We start from the raw sequence: 18,941 nt of genomic DNA, 5'->3' as shown, positions 1-18,941 counted from the left end.
ACATGCCTGCAGCATGCCAATGGCCTTCTGCTTTGCTTCTGGTGACATTTGAGGCATTATGGAATGCACAGAAAACTAAGTGTGGCCTTTTTCTTGTTTTGACCTAACACCTGAGCTTTGAATTAAGGCCTTTTTAAAGGTGACCTGATCAGGCATTGTTCCATCTGGACTTCATTGGGTAAATGTGCACCTAATGAGCTTTCATGTGATTGGCAAGTTGCAGTGCTTTACTGCACAAGTTGTATTGCTGGTCAGAGGGCCTAAGTTGACAACTTTTTGTGACAATACATAAGCTATAACTATAGTATTCTCATTCCAGAAAATGTGTTTCTTTTTTTTTCCCCATCAGTATGCATTTACAGCATCAAAGGCATTATAAAATGCTTTCATTTCTAAAAGCATAGTTATGCAGTAATGTTAATACCATTCCCCTCCAAACTAAAGAAATGCAATACTGCACCTCTAATACTGCTGGAAAAATGTCTTGCATATTTACTGTAAATACATACATTATGGAACATCTTGTGAGAAGATGGGCACACTTGGTACATCAACTGAAACTGAAAACTAACTCTAGTAACGGCCAAAATGAGGATTGTGTCTTGAAAGAAATACTGAGAACTTTGTCTACTATGGAAGGGAATGAAAAGTGCTATCTCTCAAAAAGTCTATGAAGAAACATACTGTATGTAGACATAATAGTGCATTAAAAATACTAAGAAATATGAAAGAAATATACTTGGCCAGAATTTATTTTTGACTTGTTCTATTTTAATTATTCTAGAAAATATGCAAAAGAATTTTTAAAGCAAACGTAGAAAGGTCTTAAAATATTTTTTCACATATTACAAAATCCAGATTTTGCTAAATATTTAAAAATACAAACATTTTACAAAACAAAACTACTCATTATTGCACATTTTTATCAAAATACAAATGTCAATAGTCTTTTGTAGGGGAGACATTAAGACAGACAATAAATTAAGACCTTTTCTTTAAAGATATACTAACAACCCTTGAAATAACATCACATAAATAATTTTCTACATAAATTAAGCAATAAGCGTGCATTAGGTTTCCTTTTCCTTGTTAAAACACAAAACATTCGGAAAATGCTCTTATTTCCTAATATTTGCATATGTGCTTTAAATAAGTGCATTTCTTATTTGAGTTCCAGACTTTGTGGAACTACTATGGGAAACATATTATATATAATTAAATTAAAAACATAGTTCAGGGTAAAAATTCTGAAAGATACCACTCCTTGAAAAAAAGGCTGCATTCTGAATTGACTACTCCCCCAGAAAAACCTTATGAAATAGTTCTTGACAGGATGGAATATTAAAAAACATACAAGACACAGACCAGTACATACATCTACAGGATACTCTCTGGTACTGTACAAAGACACCATGAAGTCATGCACAAATGGTTATATAAAATTGTGTTCCTGGACCTGTTGTCTCCTACTGACTAGAAGTAGACAAAAATCCCATTAATAATCTTTCAGATTTTCAGAAAAAGTAAGTTCTGTTACTCTGGAGTGTTTTTTCTGCTTGTGATATTTACCTGAGTAAACAGAGTAACCTAATAAGAATGTACCTTTTGCCTTATATCTTCAAACTTACTTTTCAATTAAACCAGCTTCTTTAATTTTAGTGTAGAAGAATTTCTCCAGTAAGTTAGCACACTTGTAATATTCACTCTCTGGTAGGTTATATTTCCTGCAGTTAGTGAAGATCCTCTGCATGTCAGCCATAAACAGCTTTTTCGTTGTGTAGTATCGGTTTTTAAGACGTTCACTCATTGTCTTCAGATCTGTAGAGCAATCGGATTATAGACTGTTAACCGTATGCACACGAGAATTTTTAAAGAATACAATCCTCAAAAGGTACATACCCATTGGAAAGCGTATCACTTGATAGTATCCAGGAGCTTCCGTTTTCTTGACTGGCTCCATGAAAGGCCATGCATTTTGGTGACCCTATGAAAACAGTCATATATTTTAATCTGACTTTGTAACTGGAAATTAATTGTTTATAATTTCTTCAGGAAACTTCGTAGAGGAGACCGATTCACAGATACCTATTTTTTAAGGTCACCATCAGAATGTCATACAACAGTCTGTAACTTATACTACCATGAACCATCTTACATACAAAAACTGTAATTTAGCATAATGTATATCGCTAAATCAATAAAATGAGATGTGCTTTTACTATCAGAATGTTCTTTATCAGTCTCCGCCTTTACCATCACAAAGTCCTACAACAGTTTGCACCTTCACTTTTAGAACATCACACATCAGTCTGCGACCTTTACCATGCAAGGAATTTTTTACTCACCTTTACATGTTGCAGGATACTTTTCAAGATACTGTAAAGCTGATCAGGATCCTTAAGCTCCTTCCTAAAATTTCAGATATTAATATTATTGCTGAATATAATGAATATCTTTACTCCACCTATAATTATAGTGGTGTACCAGAAATCTAATGCATATAGAATGTATGTTTCTTGCATTCTTGTTTAACACTTTACTTTGTATTGGTGTTTCATATACACTGGTTGTTTGAACACAAAAGAAATGTAATATTCAGATTGTTAATAATGAAATACCTTTTTTCAACCACGGAAGTTTAGTGGACTTTCTTCTGAAAGCTTTCTGGCTGATGCACCATTTTTATTAAATAAAATAATATTATGAAATATATCAGTGAATGAAATACAAAACACACTGATGCAAAATACATACCCTTTACCAGCAGGTTTCCATCCAGTTTCCCCTATGAGAGGTAAGGGCAAGTCATGTTAGTGCCTTTTGAAAGGAAAGAGTAGTGTGAAATGTACATACAGAAACTGTAATTTAGCAGAATGTCAAAAATCTATAAATTGAAATTACAGTACAAGCCCTTTTGGTTAAACAAATGACTGATAAAGTGATGGTTATTCTACTCACTAGTGATTTCATAAACTAATATGTAATAATGTGTAATAACCACACAGATATGCAAAAATATTTATGCAGATTTAAAGTCTCAGATAACACAATTTGATTTACAATTCACCCACAATGTTAAAATAGTACTAAGACAAATATTACAAAGGGGTCTTGGAGTTCAGATAATAGATAATAGCTGATTTTAATTACTAATTAAAATAACCATGCATTACTTGTTTATTGTTTTTTACAAGTCATACATTTATGTTTTGTCTGAAATGTTGGACCATTAGCAATATAATGGAAACCATTACCACAATATGTGTAAAATGTTTTGGGCTTTTGTAACCCTTATTTGATAGTTTTTACTAATGAGCATTCATAGAAAAATATCTCACATCTTAGCTTGAATGGGATTAATGGATTTGACCTTTGCCTTAAACCAGATACTGTACCTACTCTGTCCATGAACCACAAAACTCTCTAGTGCTGGCAACCTTATCTTAATGTGGGTAACACAACAAAGGTTCACTGATAAGCACTTGTGTGATTGTTGGTTCTTAAATGTTGTTGTTTTTCTCTAATTGTCTACTGGAATAATAAGAAAATAGGTTATTAGGTATTTTCAAAAACATTCGAGCTAGAAGATGTGTTAGCATGCAAGCTGCAAAGGAATTGTTGAGGTTAATTTCCATGGTGAAAAACAGAAAGTTAAGAAAACACATGCTTTTGTGTTTTGTCCACTTTCTATATACTACCTCTCTCAGCATCAAGGACTCTACTGTTACTATGAGGTATCAGTTGCTTTTACATTTGTATAATTATACATTTAAGCTAAATATCACATAGATGAAAACCTTAATAACATACTTATTCCAGGAATGCTTTCAATAGGGATCTGCCGAACGCCTTCCTTAAAACAGGAAAGCCCAGGGTAAACCTTTCGGATCTGAGCTTGTTTCCTTTCAATCAACTTCTTAATTATCTGTAAAGAAAAAAAATAGATATACATATTAAAAGGGCCCGTAAACAGGCACATTACTTCATATCTTTCCAAGAAGATTACAGTCAGTACGAGCAGGAGAAATGATCTTGTGAACAACGTTGGAGGACAGGTGCTATGACGAACCCAAGAAGACACGACAAAAGCAGTGACACGCAAGGCATGTTGGGTAGGACCCTGAGTAAGCTGTAAAATGTCAGTACCTCTTTTTGTTTCTTTATGATGACGGAAAACTCTGTGTAAGGGATTCTTGGATTCAATTCACATCCCATCAGTGTGGCACCTTCATAGTCCTTGATATAGCCAACATATTTTGCTTTGGGAACTTTAATGTCTTTAGAGAATCCCTGTGTATAGAAATAATAATAACAGCAAATGCAAACTGGATAAACCAGTGTTGTTTCTAAAAGTAATTATTTTCCAGACTTTTAATTGCTCTAAGGTAGCATCACATAAAAAGCTAACATGATTCTTCCTTGCATTTATAGCACATTCAATGCAGTATCCACCTCTGTGACAATGGCAGACATGATGTAACAGAAGCCCACAAATTAGGAGGAGAAGTGAATTTGCTTTACATAATGTATTCTGAGAACTTCTTTAATGCATAAAAATATTTAATCTCTGACGGTGTACATAGGACATCAGTTTAATATTTCATCTGCATAAAGGTGCCTACAATATGTGTCCCTGGTCACAATATGTACAAACACAACCCCCCCCCAACCTACTGTCATTAATGGTCCGACTGTAGAAATTGTCAATGACAACAAGTACCGGGGACTGATCACAGACAAAAACCAAACATGGGACAATGATGTGACACTGTTTAAAAAAGGCCAACACAGGCTCTTTAGATAGAAGTAATAGTAGAATTGTTTTAACACTTTTCTATATGCCATTTATTGAAACTGTTTTAACATACTGTCTCACTTGTTAGTTTGGCAACGTCAGTACCGTTAATTGTAATAGGTTGTAATTATTGAAAATAAGTAGCAAAATAACTGGGACAAATAAAAAACTTACATATCCTCGAGAAACCAAGGTTATAAAGAAGGCCAAAAAACAATAAGTAATGTGTACCTCACCTTCTCCATTGTTAATTTATATTAATCCCAACTGGGAGACACCTCTGTGCCCCCAGATATAAAAGCAAATAGTTGCAGGAAATCTTTCATCCATGCTGTAATCTCTCCCTCAAAGAATTTAAAGGAATCATCTTATCTCCTAAAACATTATGGTCTTCTCTGTTGGTAATGTTTGTCATACTTTTTTATTGTTGTGTTGGGCTGTGCAGTCAAAAAAATGTCCCTCAGAGGATAATATTCGAGCACTGCTTCGGAAATTCTGGTCCAGAGGATAGGTGCCACCTACAGGTCCACCAACATGACTGCAGCAGAAACCTGGTTTTCCTTGGAAGTCTCACTACTGTCCAGGACTAGCCTTGCTTAGCTTTTAATATCTGACAAGACCCAGCTGTAAGGCGGTAATGCTGCTACCACTGAAAACCCCTGACCTGATTCTTCCCTCACTGGGATTAATCATTGGTGACTTTGCCAAAATACTAGACCACCAGGGAGCCCCTGGACATCCGTATAAATACAATTGCATCTATTTTATAAATGCATTCCATATATAAGATCTGAAATTAAAAAGGTATCCATATATCTGTCATACAAAAAGCACTCACTTGCTTTTTGAAGTATCCAATGGCATACTCATCTGCATATGTCAGAAAGTTCAGAATATTATGCTTGATATGGTATTCCTTGAGGTGATTCATTAGGTGGGTTCCATATCCCTAAATAAGATGGACATTTGTGTTAACCATTTTCAGAATGCATTTTATTAATATTTCAGAATATCTTTACAAAACTGTATATTTTACCTATCTCAGAGTGTTCAGTGTGTTTTGTATTTCATACACTGATCAGAGTACACATTTAAAATACTCAAAAAGATTTAGGCTTTCACTTTGAATACTTAACTTACATAAACACAGTGGCTAGTAAAGAATCAATTACCATAACTGTAACGCACGGAGAAGGAATCACACAATTTCTGAAGCTAAATCTAGCATTTTACAAGCAGCTGTCAGACTTCTCTTTCAGAACACATTTGTCTCGAATGCACCTGGCTGCAGTTCCTTTCAGAGTGATTACAAGGAGAGAGCTGGTGACTGCAGTAGTTATTAATACAATTTGAGGAAGAGGTATCCTCTGTAAGTGTAAAACTGTCAAACACAACAGTCAAGCCCATAAGCAAAATTTAGAAGATATACAATAAATTTTGCCATAACCTCACTGTTCACACTTACTCAACTGAATCCAGAGGCTATGTTCTCTGCTTCCATATGTAACTATATATAACTAAAGACATTTAGTCCTTACATCAACATTTCCAGCTGCCCACTTCAACATTTACTAGCTGTGCTTGACTGTACATACAAACTAAATCATCATTCCTTACTTTGACTTGTTCATTTGAGGTGACTGCACAGAACACAATCTCAGTAAAGCCTTGTGAGGGAAACATCCTGAAGCATATCCCCCCAATCACACGCCCATCTTTGATCAGTGCCAGAGTTTTGTGTTTCCTGTAAAAAAAATAAAATTTGATGTTACAACATACTCAAGTCTAAAGTAACAAAGCAGAATTAAATAGATTGTGCTACAGTTACGGTTGTCTTTTTCTAATCTTCAGTCACATATTCTTGTTTTCATTTTCCATTCCTTTTTTACCCTTTGTTAGACTAGTTTGTTTTATACGATTGTTATGGCTTTTTGTCTATAGTAGCATAGTAATTTAGCATTTTACCAGCACGGCTACGGCACAAATTAAGCCCAAAGTACAGTGGGTGTGTCTATCTGAGTGCTAAGTGGTTAAACTCGGCTGCTCTGTAGGTCAGGTAGAACTGCAATTGAGTCCCTCCCATATGAAACTACAGCTCTGCTCATCAACTAGAGCGGGAGAGGAAAAATAAAAGAAGAAATAAACTTACGGGTCGAAGACCAGTCGTGTAATGTACTCTTTGGGCATTCTGGGAAGTTGATGGGAAAACACATTTTGCAGGCCAACAAGCCAGATCATGATTTTTTTATTTGGCTTCTGGTTTAAGGAATTTCCAATAACGTGAAATTCAATCACACCCCGCCGCTCTTCCAGCCTGGCAGTTTCATCTCTTGCTGAGTGTGCAGAAAGAAAACTGGTCTGTATCGCAAACACAAACAAAACAATTATTCAGTAATACGCATATGTTACACACGCTCTGAATCCATACCCACTGTTCCAGTTCTCCAAAGAACAGACCTATTGTTAGCGGGACAAGCATTCCCTTTCTATAAAACCTTCACAGAATGGAAATTTGAATAGTAATCTTCTGCTTGCAAATTATAAAGTAAGATCAGTTAATTTTCTGACGATTGTAACCCACATTATATTTCTGTATTGTGTGTATTTAGTGTTATTTAAGCAACAATCCTTTCTTTTCCATTTTCTAGTCGATAACATCTTTTAAATATTCTTACTGCTGTGGTGTTATTTTTTATCTTCACAATACAGAAGCACTGGTTCTGACACCAGTTTCCATACGTTAACAAGGGATAATGTAGTGAACATAACTGCTGCATCAACAAAGTCTATGAAGTATGTCTTGTTTATACAAGTTTGGATAAAGGAGATGAGGCAGTTATAAAAAAAAAAATCTAGATTACTGCAATGTTGAGGCATATAAAAATAAATACTACTATTATTTCTAATTAAAGTTCTAATTAGGTTTTTTAACTTTTTGATAATTTTTTTTTTAGAAAAGCAGTCTATTCTTAATTTAAAAAGTATATACAACGTATTGGAAAAGTGAACATTTCTGCAATGAGGGCAATTTTTCAATTCTGCCCACCTCTTGTCCCAGCACGGAAGATGGATCTGTGATGGTGGACATCACTTCATTGATCAGTTCCATAGGAATATCTCCCATGACTCTCGGTCTCTTTGTTTCTTCAGGAGCAAAAGGCTCTATCGATTTGCGTTTTTCACCTGGTGAAGCACACCAAAGGAAAACGAAATGACCAATGTGCAAAATCCAAATCCACAGGACAAATGCTTGGAATGACACTGGCACGACAGTACCTAGTTCTGGATCTAGAGCAGATGTCACTCTGCAGGCACGGCTTAAATTCCCACCGTTTGCTGAGTCAAGGGGTGCAGGGTTAACACTGTAAGAAAAGGATCTGGCCACAGGAGGAGCACTGATCACTACATTAAATTGAGAGAAAATTATTTAACTACACAGAATATGACAAAAACAACAGAAAACAAGAAAACAACACACAAATTGCAAATAAATATCACAAGATACTGCCATAGGCTTGGTAATTTACTTAGTCTGAAAAATTCTAGGAACAAAATATTAAAAAAACACAATGAAATGAGACTGTTAACAAAAGAAATGGCAACATTTAAAAATGAGTAGTAAATATTTGATTTTCAAATCCACAAGAAAATTAGCAACTCTACAGTATCTCCTACAGATTTTTCACTCTGACTATAGATCTGTTTTCTATAGTAGGAACTACTTTAATCTATCAGTGATGTGAAAAACTCTATTAACATGTACAAACACTATGGTACACCATACATTTTCATATACAGATTCATTTTTTGTAGTATTTTTATACAAAATATGCAGTCACTAATATTGAAGATTTTACTTCAAATGCACTATTGCTTGTAACTACCATGCAATAGCATGTAGATGAAGGAATACATACACATTTAAATGAGTTATGCCATAATAAACAAACAGGTTTTTCAGGCACATTTGACATTTCTGTCTGTGCATGTCAACAGAGCAGTCAGATCTGTCAGTTTCACTCATAAAGTGCTTGCTAATGTGGCATCTCTTAAAAACCACACAAAACCTGGCACATTTCTCTTCTAAAAACATTTTCAACAATTGTAAAAGATCTCAAAGTGTACCACTAAAAACTGCTATGGTCTGTTAATAAATGCATTTAGGGAAAATAATATGCACAGTGATAAATAGTGATAAATTTGCTTTGTATAAGAGTATAAAAACAGCTTCAAAACCAGTAACTAAGTGATCCAAGCATCTCATCATGCCTGATCACTGCTGTGCAGTCTGTTTCATGATCTCACATACTGTTGTGTCCTTCTTTAGGAATCCACAAAAAAAAAAGGGATTTACCTGTCTGAATTCCTAACTGGCCGGTTGTAGATGAACATGCCATAAAATCTTCATTCCAGATAGGAGAATGGTGGCTATAAACCTCTTCTTCAAGCATAGACAAAAATCTAGGGAACAACAGTTTTTTTCCACTCATTAGCTCATTCTTTTATGTTAATGTACAATTATAAAAAATAATGTTATGGCTCTGTTATTATACGATGCATACAGAAAAGGTAGAAAATGAACAGGTCAATCCAACAGACCATGTAACATGGATATTACACTTGCCAGCAATTAATGAGGATGCTCAATTTCTAGTCATGTATGTAAATTACAACGGAAAGGGACTTACAATACACTGTACAATAAAGTTTATCCCCCAGACAATATCAGTAGCAATAGGTCAGACTGAGGAGAACAAGGCCTCCAGTGTCTACAGAAAGCTGAACGAGAAGACGGAGGAAGCTAAGAAAGCAGAATTGTAATAATAGTCAGAACCACATTAGCTGGGTGGGGGAAAATTGTTAGTAACTCATGAAGTAATGATATTGTTTATTCACTGTGATCATACTTGAACCAGCCAAAAACACTGATTTTTAGTACTTATGAGTGCAAAGAAATGCATGTGCAATGATAGGCTGCCAAATTATTGTCTATCCACTTGACTAATATGCAGCAGATTGGAGTAATATTTCTTTCTGCATGGCAAAAAAATAAATATATGTTTATAATCCCGTATAACAGCTGCATATCATCAGAAATCGAATTTGGGCAGTTTCTTGTGGCACTTACACAAATCACATTTTTAACATGTATACAGTAGTAGTACAAGCACCTAAGGAAGCTCTGATCATGTGATTGATACACTCTTACTTTGGAAAGTGTGTGAGGATTAGTGTTCGTTTCTCAGGAGGGAGCTTATCTTTCTCCTGGCGGGCTTGTTCCAGCAGTTGCCTTCGCATTACAGTGAAGACTGATCGAAGGAGAGTCCTTCCAAATATCTGTGTGGTCTCATACCGAGGGAGACTGTCACAGAACTGGGGGACGTTGCAGTAGCAGAGCCACCTGCAATGTGAAAGCAATTTAAAAAGCTTTGGTCTAGATTTTGAATTACTGGTCATTACAAGCTGCGGTGGCAATGTCTATCTACAATTCTGTACCAAAATCATAGTATTTTCATTTTCCACTCTAATGCTTAAAGAAATGAAAACTGTGTTCAATACTACTACACCTTTAAGAAAAATAACCTAATTTCCTTTCAAAGAGATTACTCTTTCTTTTGTAAATATGTTTCAAGTATTCCAGGTGATTATTATTGTCTTGCTGGTAACATGAAATGTGAACACATCCCGTAGTTGGTTTTAGTGGTTTTAGTGTGGTGGAGTACAATTAGGTGGTACCATGCTTCAGACAATATATATTATCAATTTTCAGAAATTTCCTAAAACCACTTGAGAATATACAGCCTTAAATCTGCATAGAACTTCCCCCATGCTCAACTGTTCTCTTTATAGGCTAAAGCTGCTTGTTTCCACATGTAGTATTTAACAGCTGAAATAATGACATGTCATTCCAAAGCCCCTTTTGACCACTGTAATCATTTTTTGTTAAATTTCTGTGTTCCTGTGAATGTTTTGCCTTTAGTTCTTATCATTCGTTCTTGATCTAGAAAGATGTAAAGTCTTAAAGGTATTCTCGTTGCCCACATCCCTGAAGTCTTAATTTCAAAATGGACCTATAGTTGATGTTGAACAACACCTGAGGCTTCTGCCAGCTTCTGTAAACTTGTTGATTATGCTTTGGATACCACACTTTGAATATGAAGTGATGAAAATTATTTCAACGTTTTCTCTTCTTTATGCATAAATACAAATCAAATCTCCTATTTAAGTTTTAGCTTGTTCTATCCCAACAGGTAATCCTGATGGATCTGCAGGTTGTAGTATGAAAAGAAACCTTTTAGCTCTACTAGTGAGAAGAGAGTAGAAAATGATGTTAATGATGAGAAACAATTGAAAATGTGTATGTTAGATATCAATGGTTGAGCTACTACAATACTTCTTATTGTCTGTCAATGTTGCCTACTTTAATTTGTTGTGATCAAAGATTTTTGAATATTTTGATCAATGTGAATTAAAGATTGTTAAACAAGATTGGTTTCTTCTTATCCAAATTAAGCTTTCTTAATAAGTTAAAGCTGTTATAAATATCAGAAAGCACCAGTAAATGCTTTAAGTAAAATGCATCTCTTGACTGTAAACTTCATAATTCATTCCACTGCTGCAAGCATTAGTTACATCATCAATAAAGATAAGCGGGCCAGTTCGAGAGACAGCTATCACTCATATGATTATAGTTTTAGAAGGCACTATATTTTAAAGTTCCAATACAAACTCCAACACACTACCAACACTACTACCAACTTTTCTTCCTGCAGCAGAACGTCCAAGCCAATACCCCATTATTATGAGCAGGGACTCTGAGCTACAGGGAGTGGCATCTTCATATGATGTAGAATAAAATTCCTTGAAACATTTTGCCTGTTTTTTTTTTTACTCAAATAAGACTCATATGATGAAAATCAAATAAGCCTGCTACACTCTTCACCTCATATCTGGCTGTATTGAAATGATTAATTGAAAACTGATATAGAAGTGCAATCTACAGTTAGGTTTCCTATTAGAAAGCCAAAAAACATTATTAGTATGTTGAACTGAGCACCAGCTGTTCAAAGAAGACATTTCTGATTAAGCAGCTTAACTGCAGAAAGAAATGTTATATTATTAAGTACTAAAGTCTCAATTTCTATACATTTAATCTAAGTAACTTTCAACACTAGGGAATTTACTATTTATATTACAATCATATTTCATGGTGTTGTGGATTTTGTGAGATAACCTTTTTTTAAAAAAAAACAAAGCATAGGAAATACTGCTATATATCTCTCAAGAGAAATTAAATAAACTAACTTCTTATTCACAAAATGAGGAATCAAACTCTAGCTTAAAATGTGACACCGGTGTTACAGAATACTGTGAGCATTCATGTGTGTGGTTTGAATAATTTTTATGAACTAGATTAAATAAGCCTTAGCTACGAACTATATTTTCATGTTCAAGTATTTATACTTAATTGTAACATAAGCATATAGCAGAAACACTGGGTGTCTATTTATTACCTGGTATAGTTCACTTTGTAACCCACTGCATCATCAACGGGTGACCGTTGTCTCCTCTGAGAGGGCGTCTCCAGCTGCCAGTAGTTGATCTGATTTAGAAACATCTTGGCCAGTTCAACAATTGTCTGCCTTTCTTTCGAAGGAAGGTGGCTGAACTTGTACTGAACAAAGTTATTTACTCCCTTTTATAGAAAGAAAAACAGTTACATATTGTCAACAGTATGTACAAATAAAACGTCTCCATATGAGATCAACAAAACATTCTATTAAATGTTAAAAATACAGCTTACAATGCATAAAAGACTACATGAGCTGATACAAAGCAAGCAATGTAATAGTGTGGCAACAGTTAATGGTAACTCAAGAACTTCAATGAATAAACATGAAAGGTAAGAAAATATGAAGGATTAAAAAAACACTTACCTGTTCAATGCTTGGTTTTTGAAATGGAGGGCTTTCTAGTGCTCCCTCCACCACAGGCTTACCCATCTGCAAAATACATTTTCTCAGAAGCTAGAAAGAAAATGAATACAACAGGTCATACGTTGATCACTGTAACAGGATATATCAAGAATTATTCCTTCCCACAGCAGAACGTACTTTGAACAGGGAAAAGTAAACTTGTTTAGTATCTGCATCCTCTTCCTTATGTACGCAGGTGAAGAGATACTCCACATCTAGTGCAATTCCCAACAACCGGTTCATTTCCTCCTCTGACACATTTTCCAAGTGGGAAACATGATCAGCTGAAAAAAGAAAAACACACAATAAATACTATATTTATTCAAAAAGTTTAATCAATACAGAACAAATTAAAAGCAGGCCATCTGTCTCAGCTTTCACAATCAGTTGTTGTTAGTTTACTAATCCATGAAGAGCCTCACTAAAAGAGTTTTTCGCAAAAGATCCAATTTTCCTCAATAAACCGTATTGTGCTTTACCAAGGTATCCGCCCCTTTACAGAGTCTCCACATTGTGTTGCTGTCTGTGCCTGCAATCATGACACTTTCCAAAGGACTTTATAGTTAGCATTTAGACAAACTCCAAACAATAGACACAAAATGCTGATATTATGTAAACACATTTTTTTTTTTAAATGTGATGATTCTCAATTGTGTAAGCAATTCAGTCCCTTTGCTACTGTACCCTAAATCAGTTCAGATGCAAAATAATCGTTTGAAAGGTCACAAATGTAGTCTGATGGTCTCTGTGTGTAATCAAAGTGGTTTAACTTGGTAAATGGGTCTGTCTCTGATTCCTTCATATATTGAATTTCAAGCTAGATATGACAAATCCACCATGGAGACCAAGGAGCTTTCAAAATAAATAGGGGATAAAATTGTTAAAAAGCACAGATCTAGTTACCCTTACAACAAAAGGGTACTTTTCCTATAGTGAAAATCATCATTAAGAAGTGGAATTGCATTTTACCAGCGAGACAAGTAGGAAACCTGTCAGGAATGCCACTAAAAGCCAACACTGACTTTGAAATCAATGACAGGTGTAAAATTCTACATCTGGGCTGGGAGTCAAAACTCTTACCTAAACAATATCTCAGTTCATACACAAAGTGACCTGTATGGTTCATTGGCAAGACAGAAGGGCTTACTGAACAATACTCAGCCTAAATCTCATGTGAGATACTGTAGACATGACAAGAAGATGAGTCAGACGAGACACAACTTTAAATTTGTGGGGTAAATGCATGATATCCGGCACAAGTCCAACACTGCACATCACAAAGTCAGCACCACGCCTACAGTCAAACATGGTGGTAGCAACAGTGTTCAAGTAGTCTGCAGTGTTCAGGAAAACCTTGTTAGGACTGACACAAAGAACAGGCAAATCCTAAAGAAAACCTGCTTGAGTCACCCAGGATTTTAAAATGGGGTCACAGATCCACATTTAAGCAGAACAATAACTAACATCAAGGCCTGAAATGGTCTGACAAGAACAGAGTGGATGTCCTTGAGCACATTTGTCAGGATTATGACTTGAAGCCAATAGAAAATTAATGGCAAAGCCTTACAGTTGCAGACCACAAACAAATGTGTCAGGAATCAAAAACTTTGAAAAGAAAGAACTGGAAGACATTACACAATGTGTACAGCTGGCCGAGACCTATCCAAAAAGACTCTCAGCAGTTATTGCTGCCAAAGGTGTTTACCGCAAGTAATGACTCAGGGGGATGAATGCAAGCAGTCAATTACACTTTGTATATCTTCTTAGCAACTTTTCCCCAACATTCAGCCTTCTTCATATATAACAGCGTTCAGCTTTGTCATTTCATTTTTTAATTAAATCGTTAATCTGAAAACAAAATAGATTACTTATAATTAATCATAATGTGATATTTTTGGCAGGGGTTGATCTTTTTGCAAGATATTGTACAAGAATTGTCTTTTATCTTACATGATTTTGTAAATGAAGTATCTCCTATTCCAACCTTGGATTCTACTTGCACTTAATATGCATTTAAAGTATGTCTTTTGGTTCTCAGTTCATTGTGTCAAGTGCATAAAAGTGACATTTTCAGTCTCTCTAAGGTTTGGACACAGATAAAACCACTGTGTCGGAAACGTGGACATGGAAGCCTACAGACCTGACGTGAGATAGGCTGGCCGAAGACCCTGCTATGGGGAAAATAACATGATTTCACTTACAGTAGATAACTTTTAGTGCTAAGCACTCATGTCTGAAACTTTGTTTCATTTTGGAATGTTCCTGAGTTCATGTGCCATACGATGAGCAGAAGCATTTTGTTTTCTTTCATGTGACTAATAGTAAAGAATAGTGGAACTGTAAAGTGATTTTTATTTTTAAAAATAAACTGTTAGAGAAATACCTGCACCACCACTCCGTAATCATTGCTCATTGGGAATTTCTAAATGGCTACCTCACCCTTCTCCATCTCAGGGAGTATTTTCTCACTGGCTCTGTATAGTGGAAATCTTCATACTGTGTTAGGACCTCTTTCAATATGTTTCTCTTAATCCTCCCCCTTTCAAAACAGGACATAATAAAACAGATGTTGAAAAGCTTCTCAGCAGAGTCCACTGAAGTTCTATTTTATACCTCTGGCAAATCCTATTTTTTTATACTATGACATGTTAACACAACAAAACAGTATGAATGCTACTCCTACAAAAAAGAAAAGGATTAAGAAAAAAGACACAGGAAGTGAAAGAGGTTTTACATAAAACTTCATGTCCAACTATAGAACACCTAAAGCATTCTACACCTGTGTCTTTAAAAAAACTCAAACTATCCAACACTCCCTTGGGTAATTCTTTACAAATCCTACAATTGCTTACCCAGTAAGTGACCGCAACTGCGGCAGGGCTCAGTGAGGCTGACAGTTATCTGCTGCAAATCCACCCGGGGAGGAGTTGGGGGTGGATTTTGGCTCTTCCATCCATTACATTTACAGGACTCTTCAGCCTGCAATATACAGGAATGGGCACTTCATGAATAGCTGGACTAGAAAATACAAATGGATGTAGTTTTGGATTGACTTTGTTCTTAAATGCCATGTATTTCTCCCCAGCTATTGATCTGAATCTTTTTTTTTCCATTTGTAGTTGCATACAAATAAAACGTTTGTGTTATTTTAAACCATTGGGGCAAATGAAAGCTATAATACACACAGATCTCATCTTGGCTCCAGATAAATCAATATTTTGAATATAAAGGAATCTAAGGGGTGCTGGGAAATGAAATTAATTATTTAAGTACTCTTCCCCGGAGGGCCATTTTGTCTTCTGGTCTGTGCTTCAGGCAAGTTCTTAGGCAAATTGATTTTAATTTCAGGCGTACTTTTCAATTTTCTCTCAGCTCTTAAAAAAGATTTTTAATGTTTGTAATATCAAACCTGCACCAATACCTACATCTCAGAACTCATTCATTATGTTAGCTGATATGTAACTTAAGTAGAAGGCAAAAACAGTCATTGTGAAAATGTTTAATTCAATGTGATTGCCACCTGTGTCTGTTTCTCACGAATTGACCATGTTTATTAGTTAAAAGAAAGAAAATCGTAATGAGAGAGCGGAAAAGAGACTACTCTAATAACCGTTGATGTATTCATAGGGCTTTGACACACCTGGGTCGAAAATGTCTAAAGATGCCAGGAGCTCAGGTACAGGCACCAGTTAGCACTGGTGATTACACTGAGGGCCAGCTGAAATGAAAACCAGCAGATGTTATTGTCCCCTCAGAACAGCACCGGGAACAATTGATCTAAAAGACAAGGATTGCCTATGGTGGTCTTGAAAGACCACATACCTGTACGTGTTGGTTTTTGTTGTTGCCAAGCTCTCGGTTACAAGATTAAACCCTTAATTTACTTAATAATTAGATTAATTTGAAGTGTTTGACTGTTTTCAGCTCTTAAACATGTTAAAGGATGCCTTTTAACTACTGCATTTTGTAAGCAAATAAAGATTTTAGTTTAGGTAACTAAGCTTGACTGGAATGAAAACCGGTAGGTGTGTGGTCCTGCAAACCCACGATCTGAAGCAGGAGTACTCGACATTGGCATTTCCATCCAATTCCTTTTCTCCAGCGAATTCTGATTTATCAAGATACTCTTCAGAACCTGGACTAGAAAATCAAATAGCAACTCAGGGATTAATTTATTGAAAGGTTTAAAGTCTCACAATAGCATGGAATTGAAGTGACAGAGTTAATTATCCCCGGCCTAAGAGCTAAACTTGTTTTTGTTCTGTGTCAATCGGCTCAATTTCAGTTTTTAAACACTTGCAAACTGACACAACGAAAGAGTCTACTTGTCAGAAGAGAATAAAATTTAAGAAAGAGGAACTTTTATAATGGCAAGGTTTCTTCTTGTTTAGCACTGAATTTGTGTAATGTTACAGAAATATAATAAAATGGTTCAGTGTTATACTAATACTATGCTAGTCTATGCAGTACAAAACGGACTAACAGCCTTAACTTACATCTGAAAAAAAAATCATACATGAATCACAGCTAAGAGCAGAAAATAACAGAGAAGAAAAAAAAAGGAAATTGTTCTGAAAGAAAAGTTAAGTTTTGGTGTCATCGGTGCAGCAGAAAGTTATTGCAATGCTGCATGTGACCACTAGTGATATCAAAACAAGCTCTTCTGCAAGCCCGAGCTCTGTGTGTAGTACAACTCAAGACGTTTTTTGCTGCCACAGCTATTCGCAGCAAACGTGCACTGAAGAACAAAACCAAACCCCGCCTACCAGCAGCTGTCATACTGTCAAAACAAAGAGGCTGGTTCTGAGCAAAGACGACGATTATCAAAAAATAAGTTACACGTTTCACAACAAGCAACAATTCCATTAACATATATAGACAACTGATTCCATATTATCCGAGAAAACATTGCAACATTTACTGCCCATTACTCGAAATACGGAATATTTGACACCGAGCCAAGTGTGTTTACGTCCACTTTTTCCCTCCAAACAATGAGTGCAGACCATTATTTAGTGATTTTACGATGTACAGTACACCCATACTGTACTTTTTCATTACCTGCAGGTACAATTTCTAACAGAAACGAGTCACAGTTCCTCATTGTTTAAATATGCAACTTTCTTGAGGAAAATCCCTACGCTGTGGTTGCACTCTACAGAAGCGCATCAGATTGGAACTGTTAGATCTGACCTATGTACCTTGCAAGAGGAATAGACTCCGAGTTTCTCCAGCTTCTTCGGCCGTGGAGCGGAGCGAAGCTGCGCCTTCTTCACGGCGATACCAGCAGATCCCGCAGCAGCGCCCGAACACTCCGTCCCTCCTCCCCCGGGAGCAGCAGGGGCCAAGCCCGCCGCCCCCACAGCTGGGGAGCCCTGCTGCAGCCCGCTGCTCTCCGACATCCTAAATAGCGAGCCCGAAACGGACTCCCCAAGCCGCTGGATGTGTATCTCTCTATTCCACAACTGTAGGATCAGACATGGCGCTCATCCCTATTTTTTGTCATTGTAATCGCCGCATGCCCTCACTAGGGGGAGACAAAATTGGCATCCTGCAAATATTTAAAGAGGTCACAGACATGCAGCCTGTTGTGGCAATAATTTCAAGGTCAAATGGATTACGTCAAGAAGAGTAATGGAGATCAGTTACCTAATTTGAAACTCTCTAACCACTACAGAAAGTGATCATAGTATTTCTGAGAATGCCCACTGGGTTTTAAATGCTATTTAATATATGTATACAAATCATACCACTGAAACTGTCAGCACTAATGATATTCGTGCCTGTCAGCATTGGCATTGCTCCTGGGTGTTTAATCAGTCATATGAGATCCTTCATCTCTTAAAGGTCAAAGTAAAGGGATTCACAAATTATTTTGGTAACTTACATAATTAATTGCAGGTCTAAAGGACAATTTAATTTAATTCTTTAACCAGCTAAGTCACTTCAAAACTTTTTTATTTCCTATTGATCCAATTCATTTCCACTGAGCTGTAGAGGATCCATTTATACATCAGGGCATCTACAGGAACAATTTAAGTACCTTGCTCAAGATTACAACAGCAGCTTCCCACCAAAGATTTAAACCTACAACCTCTCTGTCTGGAGTTTGAGACCCTAAGCACTATTACACACTTGTGCCCAATAAGGTGGAAGTGCATTCAAATATT

General features: G+C 36.0%; 1 protein-coding gene across 2 annotated transcripts; it reads right to left on the bottom strand.

The window, feature by feature from the left end:
- Nucleotides 1–749: 749 nt before the first annotated feature.
- kat2b (K(lysine) acetyltransferase 2B) lies at nucleotides 750–18,312 on the bottom strand. Of its 2 annotated transcripts, XM_088601636.1 has the most exons (18): nucleotides 17,973–18,310; nucleotides 15,624–15,750; nucleotides 12,910–13,055; nucleotides 12,733–12,822; nucleotides 12,310–12,491; nucleotides 10,005–10,196; nucleotides 9,150–9,256; nucleotides 8,072–8,197; nucleotides 7,842–7,978; nucleotides 6,945–7,153; nucleotides 6,413–6,539; nucleotides 5,634–5,744; nucleotides 4,147–4,290; nucleotides 3,811–3,925; nucleotides 2,755–2,785; nucleotides 2,346–2,409; nucleotides 1,900–1,984; nucleotides 750–1,818 (listed from the first exon to the last, which is right to left on the bottom strand). In XM_088601636.1, the coding sequence occupies exons 1-18, from the start codon at nucleotides 18,171–18,173 to the stop codon at nucleotides 1,625–1,627; spliced, it is 2,388 nt and encodes a 795-aa protein (XP_088457762.1). In that variant the 5' UTR covers nucleotides 18,174–18,310; the 3' UTR covers nucleotides 750–1,624. The 2 variants fall into 2 exon arrangements, with proteins under 2 accessions (XP_088457762.1, XP_088457763.1); XM_088601637.1 differs by lacking the exon at nucleotides 10,005–10,196 and having other exon boundaries at nucleotides 17,973–18,312.
- Nucleotides 18,313–18,941: the final 629 nt, after the last annotated feature.

The sequence above is a fragment of the Lepisosteus platostomus genome, chromosome 12 (assembly GCF_059453375.1).
Source record: "Lepisosteus platostomus isolate fLepPlt1 chromosome 12, fLepPlt1.hap1, whole genome shotgun sequence".
NCBI classification, from domain to species: Eukaryota; Metazoa; Chordata; class Actinopteri; order Semionotiformes; family Lepisosteidae; genus Lepisosteus; species Lepisosteus platostomus.
The sequence above is the reverse complement of the archived record's forward strand: the minus strand, read 5'-3'. Positions and strand labels throughout refer to the sequence as shown.